Source organism: Phoxinus phoxinus (assembly GCF_949152265.1).
Source record: "Phoxinus phoxinus genome assembly, chromosome: 1".
Lineage (NCBI taxonomy): Eukaryota > Metazoa > Chordata > Actinopteri > Cypriniformes > Leuciscidae > Phoxinus > Phoxinus phoxinus.
The window spans coordinates 526,733-551,562 of record NC_136876.1 but is presented as its reverse complement, the minus strand read 5'-3'; the positions used below and the strand labels follow the sequence as shown (position 1 = coordinate 551,562).

General features: G+C 42.7%; 2 protein-coding genes across 2 annotated transcripts in view; both read left to right on the top strand.

The window, feature by feature from the left end:
• Positions 1–13,197, top strand: part of LOC307006000 (uncharacterized protein) — a 229,927-nt gene extending 216,730 nt beyond the window's left edge. The window contains exon 3 of the mRNA XM_079626587.1: positions 12,885–13,197. Within this exon, the coding sequence (XP_079482713.1) occupies positions 12,885–12,942 (58 nt within the window). The 3' untranslated portion in view covers positions 12,943–13,197. The remainder of the gene's footprint in view (positions 1–12,884) is intronic.
• Positions 1,275–7,328, top strand: LOC306995446 (galectin-5-like; the record flags this gene model as incomplete). Its single annotated transcript, XM_079607054.1, has 3 exons — positions 1,275–1,396; positions 6,244–6,471; positions 7,065–7,328. The coding sequence occupies 3 exons, from the start codon at positions 1,275–1,277 to the stop codon at positions 7,222–7,224; spliced, it is 510 nt and encodes a 169-aa protein (XP_079463180.1). The 3' UTR covers positions 7,225–7,328.
• Positions 13,198–24,830: the final 11,633 nt, after the last annotated feature.

Sequence of the window (24,830 nt, the reverse complement as noted above, 5' to 3'; positions counted from 1 at the left end):
CTCTATGTGATGATATCTAGGTGAAAGAGGCTCTATGTGATGATATCTAGGTGAAAGAGGCTCTATGTGATGATATCTAGGTGAAAGAGGCTCTATGTGATGATATCTAGGTGAAAGAGGCTCTATGTGATGGGATTTATCTGACCTTGGTGACGTGAGGCAAAAATCAGATCAGATAAGCTGGCAAACTGTAGAAAAACAGATGTCCTTAAACCTGTGCGAAGAAAACGTACAATGGAAGTGTTGTAATGATTCTAGAGAATATTGTGTCACCATATCTGATCAGATATGGTTAGGGTTAGGTTTTGCTTCAACTGATCAATCATGAGGAACTACTGTGGAAGTCATGCACTTATTAACATGGAATATTTATTATTAGCATGGATCAAACATGAAAACAATAAACACACAACGTTCACAATATATTTGATCTGTGCTCTTCAATCTATTGCAGGTATTTCCATAAGAATAAAGTATATTCATAGTGAAATGGCAATCGACAGCATGTGTTACAGTTATAAAATAATATATTGTCGGTCTCATTCTATGATCAGAAAGTTCTCCACTCATTACCTGTATTAACTGCACCTGTTCTCCACTCGTTACCTTTATTAACTGCCCCTGTTCTCCACTCATTACCTGTATTAACTGCACCTGTTTGACCTCGTTACCTGTATAAAAGACAACTGTCCACACACTCAATCAAACAGACTCTAACCTCTCCACAATGGCCAAGACCAGAGAGCTGTGTAAGGACATCGGGGATAAAACTGTAGACCTGCACAAGGCTGGGATGGGCTACAGGACAATAGGCATCAGCTTGGTGAGAAGGCAACAACTGTTGGGGCAATTATTAGAAAATGGAAGAAGTTCAAGATGACAGTCAATGTCCCTCGGTCTGGGGCAGCATGCAAGATCTCACCTCGTGGGGCATCAGTGATCATGAGGAAGGTGAGGGGTCAGCCCAGAACTACACGGCAGGACCTGGTCAATGACCTGAAGAGAGCTGGGACCACAGTCTCAAAGAAAACCATTAGTAACACACTACGCCGTCATGGAATAAACTCCTGTAGCGCACGCAAGGTCCCCCAGCGCATGTCCAGGCCCGTCTGAAGTCTGCCAATGACCATCTGGATGATCCAGAGGAGGAATGGGAGAAGGTCATGTGGTCTCATGAGACAAAAATAGAGCTTTTTGGTCTAAACTCCACTCGCCGTGTTTGGAGGAAGAAGAAGGATGAGTACACCCCAAGAACACCATCCCAACCGTGAAGCATGGAGGTGGACATCATTCTCTGGGGATGCTCTTCTGCAGAGGGAACCGGACAACTGCACCGTATCGAGGGGAGGATGGGGCCGTGTATCGCCAGATCTTGGACAACAACCTCCTTCCCTCAGTAAGATCACTGAAGATGGGTCGTGGCTGGGTCTTCCAGCAGGACAACGACCCGAAACACACAGCCAGGGCAACTGAGGAGTGGCTCCGTAAGAAGCATCTCGAGCTCCTGGAGTGGCCTAGCCAGTCTAACCCTGAACCCAATAGAAGATCTTTAGAGGAGCTGAAAGTCCGTATTGCCCAGCGACAGCCCCGAAACCTGCAGGATCTGGAGACAGTGTGTGTGGAGGAGTGGGCCAGAACCCCCAGTGTGTGCAAACCTGAAGGATCTGGAGAAGGTGTGTATGGAGGAGTGGGCCAGAATCCCCAGTGTGTGCAAACCTGGAGGATCTGGAGAAGGTGTGTGTGGAGGAGTGGGCCAGAATTCCCAGTGTGTGCAAACCTGGAGGATCTGGAGAAGGTGTGTGTGGAGGAGTGGGCCAGAATCCCCAGTGTGTGCAAACCTGAAGGATCTGGAGAAGGTGTGTGTAGAGGAGTGGGCCAGAATCCCCAGTGTGTGCAAACCTGAATGATTTGGAGAAGGTGTGTGTGGAGGAGTGGGCCAGAATCCCCAGTGTGTGCAAACCTGAAGGATCTGGAGAAGGTGTGTGTGGAGGAGTGGGCCAGAATCCCCAGTGTGTGCAAACCTGGAGGATCTGGAGAAGGTGTGTGTGGAGGAGTGGGCCAGAATCCCCAGTGTGTGCAAACCTGATGGATCTGGAGAAGGTGTGTGTGGAGGAGTGGGCCAGAATCCCCAGTGTGTGCAAACCTGAAGGATCTGGAGAAGGTGTGTGTGGAGGAGTGGACCAGAATCCCCAGTGTGTACAAACCTGGAGGATCTGGAGAAGGTGTGTGTGGAGGAGTGGGCCAGAATCCCCAGTGTGTACAAACCTGAAGGATCTGGAGAAGGTGTGTATGGAGGAGTGGACCAGAATCCCCAGTGTGTGCAAACCTGGAGGATCTGGAGAAGGTGTGTATGGAGGAGTGGGCCAGAACCCCCAGTGTATGCAAACCTGAAGGATCTGGAGAAGGTGTGTGTGGAGGAGTGGGCCAGAGTCCCCAGTGTGTGCAAACCTGAAGGATCTGGAGAAGGTGTGTGTGGAGGAGTGGACCAGAATCCCCAGTGTGTGCAAACCTGAATGATCTGGAGAAGGTGTGTGTGGAGGAGTGGGCCAGAATCCCCAGTGTGTGCAAACCTGAAGGATCTGGAGAAGGTGTGTATGGAGTAGTGGGCCAGAATCCCCAGTGTGTGCAAACCTAAAGGATCTGGAGAAGGTGTGTATGGAGGAGTGGGTCAAAATCCCCAGTGTGTGCAAACCTGAAGGATCTGGAGAAGGTGTGTATGGAAGAGTGGGCCAGAACCCCCAGTGTATGCAAACCTGGAGGATCTGGAGAAGGTGTGTGTGGAGGAGTGGACCAGAATCCCCAGTGTGTGCAAACCTGAAGGATCTGGAGAAGGTGTGTATGGAAGAGTGGACCAGAATCCCCAGTGTGTGCAAACCTGAAGGATCTGGAGAAGGTGTGTGGGCCAGAATCCCCAGTGTGTGCAAACCTGAAGGATCTGGAGAAGGTGTGTATAGAGGAGTGGGCCAGAATCCCAGTGTGTGCAAACCTGAAGGATCTGGAGAAGGTGTGTATGGAAGAGTGGACCAGAATCCCCAGTGTGTGCAAACCTGAAGGATCTGGAGAAGGTGTGTATGGAGGAGTGGGCCAGAATCCCCAGTGTGTGCAAACCTGATGGATCTGGAGAAGGTGTGTGTGGAGGAGTGGGCCAGAATCCCCAGTGTGTGCAAACCTGAAGGATCTGAAGAAGGTGTGTGTGGAGGAGTGGGCCAGAGTCCCAGTGTGTGCAAACCTGAAGGATCTGGAGAAGGTGTGTGTGGAGGAGTGGGCCAGAGTCCCAGTGTGTGCAAATCTGAAGGATCTGGAGAAGGTGTGTGTGGAAGAGTGGGCCAGAGTCCCAGTGTGTGCAAACCTGAAGGATATGGAGAAGGTGTGTGTGGAGGAGTGGGCCACAATCCCCAGTGTGTGCAAATCTGAAGGATCTGGAGAAGGTCTGTGTGGAGGAGTGGGTCAGAAGGTGTGTGTGGAGGAGTGGGCCAGAATCCCCAGTGTGTGCAAACCTGAAGGATCTGGAGAAGGTGTGTGTGGAGGAGTGGGCCAGAGTCCCAGTGTGTGCAAACCTGGAGGATCTGGAGAAAGTGTGTGTTGAGGAGTGGGCCAGAAGCCCCAGTGTGTGCAAACCTGGAGGATCTGGAGAAGGTGTGTGTGGAGGAGTGGGCCACAATCCCCAGTGTGTGCAAATCTGAAGGATCTGGAGAAGGTCTGTGTGGAGGAGTGGGTCAGAAGGTGTGTGTGGAGGAGTGGGCCAGAATCCCCAGTGTGTGCAAACCTGAAGGATCTGGAGAAGGTGTGTGTGGAGGAGTGGGCCAGAGTCCCAGTGTGTGCAAACCTGGAGGATCTGGAGAAGGTGTGTGTGGAGGAGTGGGCCACAATCCCCAGTGTGTGCAAATCTGAAGGATCTGGAGAAGGTGTGTGTGGAGGAGTGGGTCAGAAGGTGTGTGTGGAGGAGTGGGCCAGAATCCCCAGTGTGTGCAAACCTGAAGGATCTGGAGAAGGTGTGTGTGGAGGAGTGGGCCAGAATCCCCAGTGTGCGCAAACCTGAAGGATCTGGAGAAGGTGTGTGTGGAGGAGTGGGCCAGAAGGTGTGTGTGGAGGAGTGGGCCAGAATCCCCAGTGTGTGCAAACCTGGAGGATCTGGAGAAGGTGTGTGTGGAGGAGTGGGCCAGAAGGTGTGTGTGGAGGAGTGGGCCAGAAGGTGTGTGTGGAGGAGTGGGCCAGAAGGTGTGTGTGGAGGAGTGGGCCAGAAGGTGTGTATGGAGGAGTGGGCCAGAAGGTGTGTATGGAGGAGTGGGCCAGAATCCCCAGTGTGTGCAAACCTGAAGGATCTGGAGAAGGTGTGTGTGGAGGAGTGGGCCAGAAGGTGTGTGTGGAGGAGTGGGCCAGAAGGTGTGTGTGGAGGAGTGGGCCAGAATCCCCAGTGTGTGCAAACCTGAAGGATCTGGAGAAGGTGTGTATGGAGGAGTGGGCCAGAACCCCCAGTGTGTGCTAACCTGAAGGATCTGAAAAAGGTGTGTGTGGAGGAGTGGGCCAGAAGGTGTGTGTGGAGGAGTGGGCCAGAATCCCCAGTGTGTGCAAACCTGGTCCAGAACTACAGGAGACGTATGATCTCTGTAACTGCAAACAAAGGTTTCTGTATAAAATTTTAAGTTCTGATTTTCTGATGTATCAAATACTTATGTCATGCAATACAATGCAAATTAATTACTTAATCATACAATGTGGTTTTCTAGATATTTGTTTTAGATTCCGTCACTCACAGTTGAAGAGTTCCTATGATAAACATTACAGACTTCTACATGCTTTGTAAGTGGGAAAACCTGCAAAATCGGCAGTGTATCAAATACTTGTTCTCCCCACTGTATATGTGAATTATAAATGTGTGTTGTAGAAATACAGGCTTTGTGTTCAAAACTGGGGAATTCTTTTCCAGGGTTGATAGTATTTTTTAGCATTATACATGTCCACAATATTCTTTTTTTCTGCTGTATTGCCTAAAATATGTGTTTCGGTTCAAGAATCAATGTTAAAAATAAAACTATATAAATCCACTGTGTTGGAGATGGTAGAACTGTTACTTGCCTATCAAGTTCAACCACAAAAAAATATGCATACTGTAGGCGTTTCCTTTGGTCTCTCCACCCCCTAGCCACCCTATAAATAGCTCGATCCACCCTTGGATAATAACTTCTGTAAGTGGTGGTCAGCCTTGAATACAATACAATACAGATTTTAGGATTTGCAGGAGAACAAAATCGGTCGAAATGGCTCAGCAACAGGCCGGGGAAACAAGTTTAGTAAGTGTCTTAAATACGATGATTTTTTTTAATGAATTTGATCTAATTAACATGTTAGCATGCTGTAAAAAATGCTGTATTATAGAAATGATCTAGAATTGCTTTGACCCACAATCAGATGGTTCCGTATAAACGCATAATCCCTGGCGGACTTCAACCTGGCAAAGTCATCATCGTCAAAGGAATCATCAAAAACGAAGCGCATAGGTTTGACCATGTTGATTCATCCAGATAATACACTGTAAAAATTGCAAGGAATTTACAGTGAAATGAATGCATGCTGGGTTCTTACGAATAACTGTGAATCAATAGCAAATTTATGCTGACATCACAGTAATTTACTACTCTTGTCCTTAAATTCAAATGCGTAGTTGTTTGTTTGATGGATATTTCACAATAGTTATGACAAAGAAATGACATCATCTTGCAACACAAGATTTAATTTTCTTCATCATCTAATGATGCACAGATATGCGTACTCGACATACAAAACACAACAATGGTGACACTCAAGAAATAATAATAATAATACAAAAAGATCAATTCTGAACATTACAAAATAAACAAGCTGCTAAAAGTGATCCAAAAAGAAGTTCAGCAGCACAGATAAAACCAACAAGAATTAAGAAACTCCACTCCATAATCTTTTCCTGCCACACTGCATGCTGGGTACCTTCATAGTACATGTGCACTGTAGAAATACAGTATGATATTCCAAGAGCGCAGTTAGATACCAGACAAGTCCTACAGTGGAATTGCTGTGAAAGTCATGCAATTATTAACATGGAATATACTGTAATTCCACAATAAGATTTTTAACCATGTGTTTTGATATGGTTTTAAATATTTACGAATACTATTAGAACGTCATAATGACACATCTACCTAATCCTTGAAACTGAGAGATTTTTTTCAAAAAGTATAATTCCCTTTGCTTTTATTTCTCCAACAGAATTGATCTTAATCTGCGTCACATATTAGGAATTGCATTTCACTACAAGATTTGTTTTGATCAGAATGCGGTTGTCCGCAACACTTTTGAGAATGGGAACTGGGGCGCTGAGGAGCGATCTGGACCCATGCCGTTTAAAAGAGGGCAACAGATTCTGGTAAACATGCAGATTTACTATTTATTTATTTATTCACTTTCTGTTCAAATGGACAGTGTGGATAAAACTCAGTAACCACTGTATCTGTAATGAAGCTTGAGGAGAGTGAGGATCCATTTGCAGTTTTATTATAATCTTGGTCGTACAATCACCAGCAAACACAACAGCAGAGATAAGGCCACTCGTGATCCAGAAACAGGCATAAGGTCAGGGCAGGCAGTAAACTTACATAAATCAGTCCAGTATAGAATATAGTCCAGGGCAGGCAGCAAACTTACATAAATCAGTCCAGTATAGAATATAGTCCAGGGCAGGCAGCAAAGAATCAAGACGAGAATAGACAGTCCAAAAGTAATCCACGGGAAGAAACGCTCAGAGATGATCACCAGGGTAAATACAAAACTTCACATTGAGGGAGAGTCTGAGAGCACCTTAAATAGTCCACTGATGAGTCAGGTGCAAAGGTAACCAGTGCCAGGGATGTGGGAAATGTAGTTCAAATAGTTTAATATTCAGGGAGAGGGTTCCCTCTGGTGGTGAGCAGGAGGAACCGTTGGAGTCTCGTTTGTGACAGTATCACTCTCAATGACTATACAGAAGAGGTTGGGGAATTCAATCTGTTTTTAAAGTTCATGAAATGGATTTAATATCTTTCTCATTGCGCTTGTGCATTTCAGGTGACCATTTTCTGCAGTCGTGATCATTACAAGGTGTTTGTCGATGGTAAAGAAACTCACACTTACAAACATCGCTTCACTAAACTGGAGGAGATAGATGTCTTTGATGTTCGCGGAGACATAGAGCTGACCTTGGTGCAGCCCTAACATCCAGATCTATTACGTGTTCAGAACATGCATCAGTCTGTACACAAAAGATCATTCACATTTATAGGCATCAAATCACATGCAAAGATGTTTCACTTGCCTACATCTTAGGCCACATTTACACATAGCCGGGTATTTAGAGAAACGAATATTTCCCCCCCTCCGTTTTCAATAATAACATCGTGCACACAACCCGCATAAATACGCCGTTGAGCGCCTTTATAACTATGCCAAACCTATGGGCGGCAGTGTAGGGAGAAGGATAAAGCCATGCAAGCCAATCAGAATCCTCAGAATCGACAAGAGAGAACCTAAAACCCCGTTTCTCCCAGTTGACACGACAACACATAACCGGCGTTTTCAGAAATCTCCACTTTGGCCGGAGTTTTTAGAAATAATCGTTTTCTGGGATAAAAACGGCGTTTTCGTGTAAATGACAGGCCAAAACGCAGAGAAATATCTGCGTTTTCCCATCGTGTAAACGGGGCCTTAATCTGATACCCATGTGATTGTCCACAGTTTCAGTGATGGTAATAAACACAAATTAATAAATAAACATTGATGTGTCCAACCCATTTGTGTGGGGGTTTTTTATTGATGATTTTTCAAGCATACAGCATTAAGAAAAAAGGGGTGGAAGAGAAAAACAATAGAACAGGGGGTATAGATTCACATATACAGTCATTGGTTGATTGATTTATTAGAATTTTAGAATGATTGAGTAATTTTTTGATTTAATCAAAAACACAAGAGAGAGCGCTCAGACGTGCAGTGGGACAACATCTAAACCTGGCTGAGAAATGACAGAGAGAACATGGTGTACATAGGCTGAGACACACAATAATGACACACAGGTGAAAGCAATAATTCATGAAGAGGATTATGGGACTGAAGTTCATGGCTGAGGGGCGACGGTCAGCGGAGGAGTGCCCTCTAGTGGTCGGCCTGGGCACACCAGCTGGTGACTGAGACAGAACACACGATTAAACTCAATCAAACAAGCATTCCCTGCAAACCTCCTGCTGCTCTGAGCTGCACATGACACACACAAGGAGACCGATGACCTTTGACACTACAGGCAGCTCTATCTTTATGTGCTGTCATCAGATAAAACTAATACATAATGAGTCAGACACCATCACTCCCTCTTCTAAAACATGTGTATTATAAGTGTTGTGGTGGGATGGTGTTGGTGGGAAATGGAGTACATGCGTGTCATCATATCCATACACAGATCCAGTGTCTCCGGCTGCTTTGACACGGGTCTGGTGGAGCCAGTGGGCTGGTGGCTCCTGGGGTTGTGTTTATGCTTGGGCCCTGCGCTACAAATGACCTCAACTAGAACATCATTATAGACCAGCACACATACATAATATTCAGTTAATATGCAACAAGCCGAGTCAAAGTTTAGAGGTGATATTAAACAGTGTAACGAATGGGCCAGAATCATGATTCTATTTCTCTTTGCAAAAATCCACATTCCTTCGTGCTGCCACCCTCTGAACTCAGATATGTAAATCAAGACTCACAAGAACCTAAATTACCGCCATGGCTCCGCCGTGGCCGGATTCCGAGTGTCTCTTGACACCTTTACGACTCGTGAATGACCACGCAACACAAGACAGACCCCCAGATCTTGATAACCGAGCTTCAAAGCCCCCAGAACGCTCTCCTCACCCAAGGGGAGGAGGGAACACAGCGCAACAGGAATGTCTGCGCGTACACACACACACACACACATACTAAGACACACACACACATGAGCTAATTCACGGACTTTTCTCACTGAAAACTAGCTTTTAAATGTATGAAATGTATCGCTTTTGTGGTTAAATGTATGTACATGTAGCTCTGAGGTGTGCAGGATGAAAACCAAACTCTATATGCCCAGAATTACAAACAATCCTATATCTCTGTGTCCGGACTCGCAAAATTGTCGTTTGTGGTGTCTGTAGAATGGTAAAAACCCGACGGCGTCGAATCTCGACGACAAATCACAAAAAGACGCATTATTTCAGAAATACCATCTTTCTGAGAATAAATGCTCAATTTTGACATCGCTATAAATTATGTAAGGAGGGTGGGACGATTCAAACAAAGAACGTCTTTCCCGCCTCCGTTTCTGAACAACGATTGGCCCAGCCATGAGAAATAGGTGTAACCCAGCTGGCCCTTAAGGCCAAGCCTCTGCCGTTATTCTTTGCACTCCGCCAAAGAGAAGAATCCTCTCATCTTCACGAGAAAACTCCGCCAAGGAGCTTCTTCGTTTTATTTTCTGAAAACTTCGTTTTCATCTTAGGCTTTTCTTTATTTCCGTCTGAGTTCAGTCACCTTTCGGTAAAGTGTTACATTCGTGTGAGCGGCCGAAATTGCGCAACACCTGCGTCAGAAAGGAACTCCGGGAAACTGCAGGACAATCTGAAATCAGCACACACACCTCTGAGAGCCAGATTTAAGCAAGTATTTTATCTCACGATTGAAACTGCTGTTTAAAGGTTGTCTAGAATATTCCTGCGAATATTTTAATACATACTTGGGGTCTCTTTGGAAAGTAACTGAATTGAAAATTGTCACTCTATCTCTCTCTCACTCTCTCTCTCTCTCACACTCGCTCCCTGATTCATTCTCTCATTCTTTCTCTCTCTCCCCTCATATTATTCGTTTATTTGAGTTATTTCGTTGGTACCTTATGTGTTTTGTTTACTCTATATATATATATATATATATATATGCATATTTACTCCGTGTGAAATTGTAGTTTTTGTATTCTTTAGTCTGTTTTATTAAAATCCGATAATTGCATTGAAGATTGAATCTGTTATTTGCTCACAAACTCAAAAGTCAATGAAGCGCAAGATCTAACGTTACCTAAGCTTTATTGTGTATTATTTAAGTAATACAAACTGTACAAACATAGGAACTATTAATTGTCCTGATCAGATACTTAATTTTCCTAGGAAGTACGTTTATTGATGTAGGATAAGGAAATCTGAGTTTTAGTTTGCAGGACAAACAAAAATGCCAGATAACTGAAACTAAATTGATAAAGGTTACGTGTACATGATTAAATATTCCCTTTATTGGGAAGGTTAATATCTTAAGATAACAAGCAAATCATATTCATAGACTCATGAATATCCAGTCCATTTGAACTAATATTCCCCGAGACTCATTTGAGACTGATTGTTGTTACAACAGTCATTATAATACAATAAATGCAGGATATACTCATATAACCGGTGGCGACACCAGTTATGAAACGCTTTATTCTGCAGTTTGTATCTTTGTCAAGTCAAGTCAAGTCACATTTATTTATATAGTGCTTTTTACAATACAGATTCTATCAAAGCAGCTTCACAGTGATAACATGAAAATAATACAAAAAACAATTTCATCATCGTCCACCTTTAAAGGAGAACTCCAGCGCAAAATGAACCTTTGGTCTAATTACACATTGTTACCTAGTCAACCGTTATCTGAGATTTGTTTTCATGATTATCGAATGTAAATAGTTTTATCTCTAAAAACAGTTTAGCCTATAACGCTAGTATAACGCTAGTATATGGGGCATGGAGTAATGACAAATAAAAATCGCTTGTTAATACCACTAACAAGGCTCAAAATAGCCCCACACTAACACGGCAGCATAATGAGGGTCCCTACCTTCAAACCGAAGCATTGAGAACTTTGACAGTGTCCAGACAGTTTAATAAGAAGATATTTTATACATACAGTCAACTTCACGTATACAAGCAGAAGCCATCTTAGAAAAACAGACTCGATCAGTCAATCAACGAAACGCCGATCTAAATGCGCTGGACCATATGAGATTCTACACAGTTCAGCGCATTTAGATCGGCGTTTCGTTGATCGACTGATCGAGTCTGTTTTTCTAAGATGGCTTCTGCTTGTATACGTGAAGTTGACTGTATGTATAAAATATCTTCTTATTAAACTGTCTGGACACTGTCAAAGTTCTCAATGCTTCGGTTTGAAGGTAGGGACCCTCATTATGCTGCCGTGTTAGTGTGGGGCTATTTTGAGCCTTGTTAGTGGTATTAACAAGCGATTTTTATTTGTCATTACTCCATGCCCCATATACTAGCGTTATACTAGCGTTATAGGCTAAACTGTTTTTAGAGATAAAACTATTTACATTCGATAATCATGAAAACAAATCTCAGATAACGGTTGACTAGGTAACAATGTGTAATTAGACCAAAGGTTCATTTTGCGCTGGAGTTCTCCTTTAAGGCAGATCACTAATATTGCTGAATATTAAATGTCCCCAACTAAGCAAGCCAGAAGGCAAGGCAACAGCGGCAAGGAACCAAAACTCCATCAGGGACAGAATGGAGAAAAAAACCTTGGGAGAACCCAGGCTCAGCCGGGGGCCAGTTCTCCTCTGGCCAATGAGTGAACAGTGTATGATTATGATTCAGGAGCATTACAGGTCAGAAGTTCAGAATGAATCAGAGTATTTGTCCAGTTCTGGTTGGTTGAAGTCGGAGTGGAGAGGAGGAGAGACTGGTTAACACTTCAGGTCAGCGGCGTCGTCGTGTCCTGGCGCTGGTCCTTCATCAGATCTGGATACGGCCTGGTTCCGGTGGACAGCGGTAAACCTCGGGATAGACAGAGAGACTAATATTAGCGTAGACGCCATCCTTCTTATGATGTACCAAGTACATCAGGATTTACGGGAAGTGTTCCCGGTCCCGGCTGTTCTAAACTATGCAGCCTAACATTGAGTTATAGAAGTCTATAACGTGTTATGTGTATGCTAGGCCGAAGAGATGTGTTTTTAGTCTAGATTTGAACTGACAGAGTGTGTCTGCTTCCCGGACAATGTTAGGAAGACTGTTCCAAAGTTTTGGTGCTAAATAGGAAAAAGATCTACCGCCAGCAGTCGATTTTGATATTCTAGGTATTATTAACTGGCCGGAATTTTGAGATCGCAATAGACGTAAAGGACTATAATGCGTTAAGAGCTCGCTCAAGTACTGCGGAGCTAAACCATTTAGTGCTTTGTAAGTAATCAGCAATATTTTAAAATGTATACGATGTTTAATAGGCAGCCAATGCAGTGTTGACAGAACAGGGCTAATATGGTCATACTTCCTGGTTCTGGTAAGAACTCGAGCTGCTGCGTTTTGGACCAGCTGTAGTTTGTTTATTAAGCGTGCAGGGCAACCACCCACTATAGCATTACAATAATCTAGCCTTGAGGTCATAAACGCATGAACTAATTGTTCCGCATTTGTCAATGAGAGCATATGACGTAATTTAGATATATTTTTAAGATGGAAAAAAGCGGTTTTACAGATACTAGACACATGACTTTCAAATGAAAGATTGGTATCAAAGAGCACACCCAGATTCCTAACCGACGACGAAGACTTAACAGAGCAGCCATCAAGTGTTAGACAGTACTCTAGGTTATTACGTGTGGAAGTTTTTTGTCCAATAATTAAAATCTCTGTTTTTTCTGAATTTACTAGTAGGAAATTACTAGTCATCCAATTTTTTATATCAGCTATGCATTCCGTTAATTTTGTGAATTGGTAGGTTTCATTAGGTTTTGAAGAAAAATACAGCTGAGTATCGTCGGCATAACAGTGAAAGCTAATTCCATGTTTCCTAATGATATCTCCTAATGGTAGCATGTACAGAGTGAACAGCAGCGGTCCTAGTACTGAGCCTTGTGGTACGCCATACTGAACTTGTGATCGATAAGACATCTCTTCATTTACTGCTACAAACTGATAACGGTCAGATAAGTATGATTTAAACCATGCTAGTGCAATTCCACTAATGCCAACATAATGTTCGAGTCTATTTAAAAGGATGTTGTGGTCAATGGTGTCAAATGCAGCACTAAGATCAAGTAATACTAATAGAGAGATACAACCACGATCGGATGATAAGAGCAAATCATTTGTGACTCTAACGAGAGCTGTCTCTGTACTATGGTACGGTCTAAATCCGGACTGAAAATCCTCGCAGATATCATTTCTTTCAAGAAAGGAACACAGTTGTGAGGATACTGCTTTTTCTAATATCTTTGACAGAAATGGCAGATTCGAGATTGGCCTGTAATTGACTAATTTTGTAGGATCAAGTTGCTGTTTTTTAACAAGCGGTTTAATCATAGCTAGCTTAAAGGTTTTTGGTACGTATCCTAGAGACAAAGATGAATTAATGATATTAAGAAGAGGATCTATGACAGGAGTTAAACTTGGATCTCAACTTTGTGGAGTTAAACACGAGACAGCAGATCACCTGGAGCTTTTATTCCTCTCCGGATACAAAAGAACTAGTCTCAGCCTCAGACGTCACGCCCACGGAACGTTAGCTAAACGTCTGATGCATATGGTACACTTAACTGGAAACACTTCAGGAATGTCGAAGTCGTCATCTGATTGGTTGAATTTTATCGGATTTCCGGGGGACGCGAGTGTCGCGTTTATTTTCGGTCCGCCGGGAAACAAAGCGCAGACGTGTGATTGCGGAAGAAAAACTGTTGTGTTTACCATCCATCCATCTCCATCCATCTTCTTCCGCTTATCCGGGGCCGGGTCGCGGGGTCAGCAGTCTAAGCAGAGATGCCCAGACTTCCCTCTCCCTAGACACTTCCTCCAGCTCTTCCGGGGGGACACCGAGGCGTTCCAAGGCCAGCCGAGAGACATAGTCTCTCCAGCGTGTCCTAGGTCTTCCCCGGGGTCTCCTCCCGGTGGGACGCGCCCGGAACACCTTCCCGGGAAGGCGTCCAGGAGGCATCCGGAACAGATGCCCGAGCCACCTCAGCTGACCCCTCTCGATGTGGAGGAGCAGCGGCTCTACTCTGAGCTCCTCCCGAGTGACCGAGCTCCTCACCCGATCTCTAAGGGATCGCCCAGCCACTCTGCGGAGAAAGCTCATTTCGGCCGCCTGTATCCGGGATCTTGTCCTTTCGGTCATGACCCAAAGCTCATGACCATAGGTGAGAGTAAGAGCGTAGATTGACCGGTACATCGACCGCATTACTGCAGAAGCTGCACCGATCCATCTGTCAATCTCCCGTTCCATCCTTCCCTCACTCGTGAACAAGACCCCAAGATACTTAAACTCCTCCACTTGAGGCAGGAACTCTCCACCAACCTGAAGAAGGCAAGCCACCATTTTCCGACTGAGGACCATGGCCTCGGATTTGGAGGTGCTGATTCTCATCCCAGCCGCTTCACACTCGGCTGCAAACCGTCCCAGTGCACGCTGGAGGTCCTGGTCTGAAGGGGCCAACGCGTCAACATCATCCGCAAAGAGCAGAGACGAAATCGTGTTGTTCCCAAACCGACACCCTCCGGCCCCTGGCTGCGCCTAGAAATTCTGTTCGTAAAAATTATGAACAGAACCGGCGACAAAGGGCAGCCCTGCCGGAGTCCAACATGCACCGGGAAGAAGTCTGACTTACTGCCGGCAATGCGAACCAAGCTCCTGCTCCTTTAAGGAAACTGAGTTGTTTAAATTATCTTCGTTAATTAACTGTCTGACTAGTATTAAAAAGTGGTTATGTGAGAACTTTTTGCTTCTCAATTCTGACAAAACAGAAACACTAATCATTGCCCCTGAAAGTAAAATCCCAAAGATAATACAATATATTGGTGACTTAGTGTTTGAGTAAGAAGGAGCTTCATCGTCTCCAGGCTGTCCAGAACTCTGCTGCAAGGCTTTTAACCCACGTTAAGAAAAGAGACCACATCACAGCTGTTTTAGCATCACTTCACTGGCTGCCAGTCCAGTATAGAATTCATTTTAAAATCCTGGTTCTTACCTTTTGAGCCTTGCATGGCCAAGTCCCTACCTACATCACTGACCTGATACAGCTTCACACTCCTACCCGCAGTCTCAGGTCTTTAGATCAGATGTTATTAGTTGTTCCCCGTACTCATTTTAAAACTAGAGGGGACCAGTCATTCCAGGCAGTCGCTCCCAGGCTGTGGAATGCTTTGCCTCTTGTTTTACGTTGCGTGAACTCAGCTGATTCTTTTAAAAAACAACTGAAGACTTTGCTCTTCAAGCAGGCTTTTGGTTAGTTGAGGGGTTGTTATGGTTGTTTGTTGTGTTTGTTGTTTGTATTTTGGGGAATGTTTTTTTTTTTATTGTTCTTGTATTACATTTTACTGTGAAGCACTTTGTGATGTTTATCTGTGAAAAGTGCTATATAAATAAATTTTACTTACTTACTTACTTACTTACTGCTTCGGTCGTACAGGGACCGGACAGCCCTTAGCAAAGGACCCCGGACCCCATACTCCCGGAGCACCCTCCATACTCCCGGAGCAACTGTTGTGTTTACATGAGTGACAATGAGCATTTATCAAGATCAGCTAAATGTAGGATTCTCAAAAGTATGCGAGGTTCACGGCATAGACTCTTTAAGAGATGTCCAGGAGTTTTGTTTGAGGCACTTAGTGGAGACTTGTTGCACGCCGGTCTGTTGTTGTGGGGAGATTTCCACGCCCCGAAACGTGACGCTGAACGAAACGAACTGTAATTGGTTGTTTGACATGTCGGTCAAACGGCCTTATGGGCGGGCCTTGGCCAAAGAAAGCTGCTATGAATTGCAGACCATCAGTCTGAAGGTCTGGCTACGCGAGACTACAAAAGAACAAACATGAACAAAGTCACCCTTGTTATCGTCTCAGGTTACGTATGTCAAGTCAAGTCAAGTCAAGAATATTTGTATAGCGCTTTTCACAATACAGATTGTATCAAAGCAGCTTCACAGTATTAAATTAAAATAATAATAAACGTCCATGTTTGGTAATGCTAATCAATAGTATTATTCATTGATTAATTAAATTGAATATCCCCAACTGAGCAACCCAAAGGCAACAGTGGCAAGGAAACGAAAAACTCCATCAGGTGACCTAATGAAGAAGAAAAAAACTTGGGAGAACCCAGGCTCAGTCGGGGGCCAGTTCTCCTCTGGCGATTATGAACTAGAGGCCGGATTTAACTGTAAGATTAAAAAAATTATATGGCTGAAGAGATGCGCCTTTAGTCTAGTTTTGAACTGGGAGAGCAAGTCTGAGCAACGAACAGTATCAGGAAGGCTATTCCAGAGTTTTGGAGCTAAATGTGAAAACGCCCTCCCTCCTTTGGTGGACTTAGATATCCTAGGTACGACCAGAAGCCTCGAATTTAGAGATCTTAAAGAGCGCGATGGATTATAGAGCGATAGAAGATACGTTAAATAAACTGGAGCTAAGCCGTTTAGGGCTTTATAAGTCACAATACCTTATAATTAATACGGAACTTTATAGGTAACTGATAGCATATTACGTAGCTTAGCAATGTTTCTAAGGTGGAAAAAGGCATTTTTTGTAACATATGAAATATGATTTTTAAAAGACAGGTTGCAGTCTAGTATGACACCCAGGTCTTTTACTGTAGAGGATAAAGTAGCAGGACATCCTACTATGTTAAAGTTGTATTGTGAGAGGTTTTGTGGGCAGTTTTTTGAACCGATAAGTAGTACCTCTGTCTTGTCTGGATTTAATAAAAGAAAATTACGCGTCATCCAATCTTTTATATCTTTAACACACTCTGTCAATTTTGATAATTTAGCGTTTTCATCCGGCCGTGATGACATATATATTTGAGTGTCATCAGCATAACAATGGAAACTAATTCTATGTTTCCTTATAATATTTCCAAGTGGCAGCATATATATTGAGAATAATAGAGGGCCTAGCACCTCCATAGTTTACTGAAGTTATGATCGATTTTTCTCCATTTAAATGGACAAAATGGTAGCGGTCAGATAAGTATGATCTGAACAAGCTTAATGCTTGTCCCCGAACATCAGTGTAATTTTGAAGTCGATCTAAGAGTATTTTATGATCTATAGTGTCGAACGCAGCACTAAGATCAAGTAAAACTAGTATTGAGATACAGCCTTGGTCCGAAGCTAAAAGTAAATCATTAGTGATTTTAACCAGCGCAGTTTCTGTGCTATGATGTGGCCTGAATCCAGACTGAAACTTTTCATAGATGTCATTTTCTTGCAAGAAAGAGCCCAGTTGAGCGGACACTTTTTCTAATATTTTACACATAAATGGAAGATTTGAAATGGGTCTGTAATTTGCTAGATTATGTGGGTCTAATTGTGGTTTCTTAATAAGAGGTTTTATAACTCCCAGTTTAAATGTTTTTGGAACATGTCCTAAAGATAGAGACGAGTTAATAATATTGAGGAGAGGCTCTTCCACTACAGGTAACACTTCTTTCAGTAGTTTAGTGGGTATAGGATCTAATAAACATGTTGTTGGTTTAGATGCAGTGATAAGTTTATTTAACTCTTTTTGTTCTATAGTTGTAAAGCACTGTAATTGTTCTTGAGGGGCGATAATTGAGGCTGAATCATAAGACGCGATTGAAGATTGAATGTTTACAATTGTGGTTCTGATGCTTTCTATTTTCTCAGTGAAGAAGTTCATGAAATCATTACTGCTAAACTGTAACGGGATATTTTGTTCAGGTGATGTCTGTTTATTTGTTAATCTAGCCACGGTGTTAAATAAAAATCTTGGATTATTTTGGTTGTTTTCTATTAGTTTGCGGAGATGCTCAGCCCTGGCTGCTTTTAGAGCCTTTTTATAACGTGACATACTGTCTTTCCACACGATTCTAAAGACCTCTAAATTAGTTTGTTTCCATTTACGCTCTAATTTACGGGTTTCTCTCTTTAGAACATGCGTAGTATTGTTGTACCATGGTGCTTTACTTTTCTCTCTAACCTTTTTTAATCTAATGGGTGCAACAATATCCAATGTTCTAGAGAGAATGGTGCTCATAGTGCTAGTTACTTCCTCTAATTCGTCTGTTTGTTTGGGTTCAGGCAGTAACTGAGACAAATCAGATAAGCAATTTGAGAAATTATCTATGGTGGATGGAAGGATTGTTCTGCCTGGTCGGTAACGTGGCGCAGAATGACATAGTACTGTAGTCCGTAATATACAGGTTACCAGGAAGTGGTCACTGACACCATCACTTTGTGGAATGATATCTATATCGGTTGGATCGGTTCCATATGATATAATTAAATCGAGTGTATGATTAAGACGATGAGTTGGATTAAAGTTGAATGATTGATGATTAAAGTTGAATCTAGCTGGATAGTGAAGTCGTGCTGTAGAGACGAATTGGCAGGGAGGACGAGAAGCTCAGTCTTTGCCAGGTTGAGCTGCAGGTGATGTTCCTTCATCCATGCTGAGATGTCCGCCAGGCAGCTTGAGATACGTGCAGCTACTGTGGGATCATCAGGTTAAAATGTGAGAAAGAGATGGGTGTCATCAGCATAGCAATGGTAAGAGAAGCCATGTGCCTGTATGATGGGTCCCAGTGATGTGGTGTAAATGGAGAAGAGGAGCGGTCCAAGAACTGAACCCTGAGGAACCCCTGTAGTCAGTTGATGTGCTTTGGATACCTCGCCACTCCATGCGACCCTGAAGGACCTACCTGTGAGATAGGACTCAAACCAGTGGAGAGGAGTTCCTGTGAGATAGGACTCAAACCAGTGGAGAGGAGTTCCTGTGATGCCCAGTGATGAGAGGGTGGACAGGAGGATCTGATGATTCACAGTGTCGAAGGCAGCAGACAGATCCAGGAGAATGAGAACTGATGATTTGGAGGCAGCTTTTGCGATCCGTAGGGCTTCTGTGACTGACAGCAATGCAGTCTCGGTTGAATGCCCTTTCTTGAAGCCAGATTGGTTTACGTCTAGTTGGTTGGTCAGAGAGAGGAAGGATGTTACTTGGTTGAAGGCAACTCGTTCAAGTGTTTTCGCAATGAACGGTAGGAGAGAGACAGGTCTGTAATTCTCTAAGAGTGATGTGTTTAATGTGGGTTTCTTAAGCAGTGGAGTTACCCGAGCCTGCTTGAATGCTGTAGGAAAAGTGCCAGTGTGGAGGGATGAGTTGATGATGTGTGTGAGTGCTGGGAAAAGTGTGGGAGAGATGGCTTGTAGAAGGTGTGAGGGGATGGGATCTAGAGGGCAGGTGGTGGGGTGACTGGAGAGGAGAAGTTTAGATACTTCTTCCTCGGTCAGTGGAGAGAATGAGGAGAGAATGTGTTTGGGAGTGGGAGGGGTTGGACTGGGTTCCTGTGTGTGTGGAGCTGAGAACTGATTGCTGATAGTTGTTGTTTTGTTGGTGAAGAAGTTAGCAAAATCATCAGCAGTTAAAGAGGAGGTGGGTGGTGGTGGAGGTGGACAGAGGAGAGAGTTGAATGTCTTGAAAAGTGTTCGTGTGTTAGCGGTGCTGTTGATCTTGTTGTGAAAATAAGAAGATTTTGCAGCATGAACATCAGCAGAAAAGGAAGAGAGCAGAGATTGATACATACTAAGGTCAGTTGTGTCTTTCGATTTGCGCCATTTCCTCTCTGTTGCCCTGAGTTTAGTCCGGTGTTCACGAAGAACCTCAGATAACCAAGGGTTAGAGGGAGTAGTGCGTGCTGGCCTGGAGGAGATAGGGCAGATATTGTCTAAAGAAGAAGTTAAAGTGTAGCATAAAGTATCTGTTGCGGTATTAACATCCAGAGATGAGAAGTGTGAGTGTGAGGGAAGAGAAGATGACACAGCAGAGGAGAGATGGGAGGGAGAGAGTGAGCGCAGGTTTCGTCTGAAAGTAGCTGGTAGGGGGGTTGGTGGAGCATGGGTAGTGAGTTGTAGATTGAATGTAATGAGGAAATGATCAGAAACATGGAGAGGTTTCACCAAAATGTTGTCTGTGATGCAGTTGCGTGTGTATACCAGGTCCAGTTGGTTGCCTGATTTGTGAGTACCTGAGGTGATGAGCCGTTTGAGATCGAATGAGGCTAGGAGAGAGATGAAGTCTGTTGCATGCGGCTTCTCTAGATGAATGTTGAAATCCCCAAAGTCTTCCAGTGGGGTGCCATCCTCAGGGAAAGAAGACAGCAGCACATCCAGCTCCTCTACAAAGCTTCCCAGTTGACCTGGGGGGCGATATATGACTACAATATGGATCTTAATGGGAGATGTAAGTGTAATAGCATGATATTCAAACGAGTAGTTATTGCAGAGAGAGGAGAGGGTTGAGTAATTCCAATTGTTAGAAATGAGAAGACCTGTGCCCCCACCCCTCCCAGACTGGCGAGGAGTGTGAGAGAAGGAGAAGTTGTTCGAGAGAGCAGTCGGGGTTGCTGAGTCTTCTGGACGAATCCAGGTCTCAGTTAAGCCTAAAATATTAAGAGTAGAGTGAGATGCAAAGGCTGGAATGAAGTCAGCTTTGTTGACTGCTGACTGACAGTTCCATAGACCCATAGAAAGAGAGAGAGGTGTGTGAGAGGATGAGAGAATGGGACGCAGATTAGCAGTATTGCGCTGCCTTCTGTGCGTGATGAGAGAGCGCCGTCGAGAGACAACAGGAATGTATTGAAAGCACATATTGAGTAAGGGAAATATTATACCAGTGTGAAAGGAAGAGGGAGAATAGGATACTTAAGTGCCTTGTCGGTGTCCTTGCTCGGTGGAGTCGCGCAGGTAGAGTCGATAGTCTTTACCCGAGTCGGTCTTCACACGAGGAGAGCTGAACGCTTCCGCTGACGCTTCCGCGACAGCGCGCACACCACAGAAATATAGTGCTTTCAACGCCTGAGTGAGGACAGCTGCCTCTCCAGGCAATTAACACAGCCAAAGAAAATAATCTGAAAATGGGAGAAAATCGAAACTGCCTCTATGGACAGCTACACTTAAGTGCTATAAAAATTAAACTGCAATAGCCCACTTCTCAGACGCGGCTGTTATATAAAGTAGTCACGCGTCTAATTAAAATACAGATTTGTTTGAAGGTAAAAATGTACAAGTAACCACAGAATCGAAAATAGCCCTACTTTCTGGAAAATAATACACTAAACAACAAGAGAACTGAATATTAAGAAAAAATCTCTTGCGCGCTCTCGTTCTTCACGCAGACTGACGCTTGTCCTCATCTAAGAGCGTAACATTTAATACAAGTACTTCAAACAAATTAAATTTGTCACCTGTTTTCTGAGTAACATTAAGAATATCTCTGTAGATTGTTGCAACACCGCCGCCACGACCAATCAGACGGGGCTCATGCTTATAACAGTATCCTGGTGGAGTGGACTCATTTAGACCGAAATAGTCATTTGAACAATTATTTGAACTCTATTAATTTGTCGTGTGAATATTATACCGAACAGCAGTTTAATTCCTTGTCTTGCTTGTCTCCTTCACATTCTGACCAAACCTCGTTCTCTACGATTCATGTGAATGCACGTAGTTTCAGAGAAAACTTAGATCACTTTAAAACCTTCTTATCCACTTGTCACACTCCTTCTCAGCTTTAGCATTTACGGAAACATGGCTCCATAATGACACATCACACCTCTATAATCTACCACACTATAATGCTATCCACTCTTGTAGAGAAATGAAAAGAGGAGGAGGAGTCTCTCTGTACGTGTCTGATTCATTTAATTATATTCTCAGAAAGGATTTAAGTAACGACTTCAACCCAACATTAGTAGAATCTTGTTGAAATTCCCTCATGTTATTTATTTAAAGGGAAAAGCATTGTGATTGGATGCATTTATAGACCACCTGCTTCAGATATAAATACTTTCATTGATGCACTTGATTCAACCTTAGATATTATTTCAAAGGAACATAAGCTCTGTCTGCTACACGGCGACTTCAATTTGAATATCTTACATGCTGATCACACTGCTACACATGATTTTCTTAACACCCTTTACTCTGTAAATTTCTACCCTTTAATTACAAAACCTACCAGGGTTACCATACACTCAGTCTCTCTTATAGATAATATTTTGTTCAACTCGTGTGTCTATAAAGTGTCATCAGGGCTGTTATGGTGCGACGTGTCTGACCATCTTCCAGTCTTTCAAATGATACATCCTGTTTTTGGAGCTTGTACTAATAATAATGTGCAGGTTAAATATCGAAATTTCACCCTTAAAAATATTGGAAAATTCAAATCAGCCATCAGCTCTATCATATGGGATGAGGTCATGTTGCTGCAGGATGCTATTAAAGCCTATGATTTATTTTTGACTCTCTTTAATTCTGCTTTGGAATCCAGTTTTCCTCTGATAGCTGTGAAATCCAAAGTAGCTAGAGATAAAACCTGGTTTACCGGTGAATTGAGGAAACTATCTAGAAAGAAAAACCGGTTGTATCGCGAGTCTGTAACCAAGCCTACTCCTCATAACCTAGAAACCTACAAAAAATATAGGAACCAATTCACAAGCTTAATTAAGGCGACAAAAAATAAGTTTTATGTCGACCAGTTTATTCGAGTCTCTAATGACATTAAATCAACTTGGAACATTATATATCAGGTACTGTGTCGTAATAGGAAGGCTGCATCCGCACCAACAGAGATGAGGGACTATGATAGGTGTCTGTCAGACCCCATTGATATAGCTGATGGCTTCAATAATTTTCTTACCAAAATTGGCTCTGATCTCGCACACAATATCCAGAAGACTGATTATGATCCATGTAGCCAAATAAATGGGCGGTACTCTTCCCTCCCCAATCTTGATCACCCAACTACGCAGGAGGTCCGAGATATTATTTTTTCTTTAAAGAACTCAGCCCCTGGCCACGATGGCATTAAGAGTATCCTCCTTAAGGAGACCATTGATCATATTATTCAACCTCTTACTTATGTAATCTCTTTATCATTTCTGGAATTATTCCCCAAGCTCTTAAAATTGCAAAAGTTATTCCCATTTTTAAATCAGGTGATACAAAGGTGTTTAGCAATTATCGTCCCATATCCATTCTGCCCTGTATCTCTAAAATATTTGAGAAACTCGTCTATGAACGATTAAATAAACATTTAATTGTTAATAACATTATATACAAACACCAATATGGGTTTCGAAAAAAATATTCAACAGAACATGCATTAATACAGCTTGTAAATTATATATCAAATGCCCTTGACAATAAAAAATTTCCTCTCGGTGTTTTTCTCGATTTAAAGGATAATTCCGGTATTTAACACCTTGAGTCTATATTGTAGTTTGTTTTGGATGAACAAGAGTGGTAGACAACATTTTTTTGACAATGGTTCCTCTCTTGGTTCTTATAGTTTTTGACTATAAAAGAATTGACCATGGACCCATTTAACATTGGAGTCAATGTGCATGTCCGAAAATGTCATTAAAACAGCCTTTAACATTAGTTTTCAAAACTGTGCAACTCACCGAGTGATTAGTGATGTTAGTTGATGTTCCAGAAACAAAAAGTGTTGCGAAATACAGTTTCTGTCGTGTTTTATTCGTCATTTTGTAAAATCCCATTGAATTCTGTTGAAGGACTGAGTGCTCGTTAATATAAATGCGCTACCGGAAACGGAAAGGGGGCTGTTTACATTTGGTCGATGTAGTCTTTTTGCTCGCTTCCGTTTCTCATAAGGCGAGCGAGCAGAGCAACTGCGCTCCGGGAGAGTAAGAGAAATAAACAAACAAAACCTTCATTAATTGTTACTTGTAATATGAAGTTGAACTCGACTGTGACCGTGAGTGTCCCGCGAGACATAAACATCGGTTATCGCCATCAAGTGGTCGGGAGTGTGCTAACGCTTCAGATTCAATTATTGAGCGGAAGTTACACGGTTGTGAAGTTTCTGAAAAAATAGTTCCACTATAGCAAAATAAACGCACCTTGATCCAACATGTTAATGACGAGTTAAAAATATTATCAAATTGGTTTCGCACTAACAATTTAACGCTCAATATCAAAAAATGTAATTTTATGATATTTCACAATATTAATAAATTCTACCCCAAAGAACATGCTCGTATAGAAATTGATGGAGCTCCAGTTATTCAAGTGGCTTCAACAAAATTTCTCGGTGTCCTGATTGACGAAAGTTTAACTTGGTCCAAACATGTTGATCTATTCTGTACAAGATCCTCTAAAATGTTAAATATTCTAAGAATTGTTTTACCTTCAATTCACTCATCTGCTCATTTAATGCTTTATTACAGCTTTTTATTTCCCTTTATGAATTATTGCAATATTGTATGGGGTGCTACTTTTCCCACTAATCTCGCAAAAATTTCTAAAATTCAGAAGAAGTTCTTGCGTATGATTTCCTACTCTTCTAAATATGCTCCTTCTGCACCTCTATTTCTCAGATTCAAGATTTTATCAATAGAGAAAGTCAATGTTTATTTATCATGTATATTTATTTATAAGTTTATTTATAAGAGAGAAGATTTTCCACCAACATTGCAACACTTTTTTACTTTTATTTCAGATACTCATATCCATCAAACAAGGCATAGAGAAATAAATCTTGTCTTACCGTTCTCTAGAACTTCAGGTCATAAAACTGACCTCAGCTTTAGGGGTCCTCAATTATGGAGTAAATGGAGTTTGTCCCTAAGATCTATGTCTTCTTTGCTTGCCTTTAAAAAACAGTTGAAAGACCTTTTGATTTTACAATGACAGTTTTGTTGTTGTTGTTGTTGTTATAGTCCCCTGCAGTATACTTCATATGCTGCTCTTTACTTTTGATCCTCCTTTACCATTATCCTTCAACATC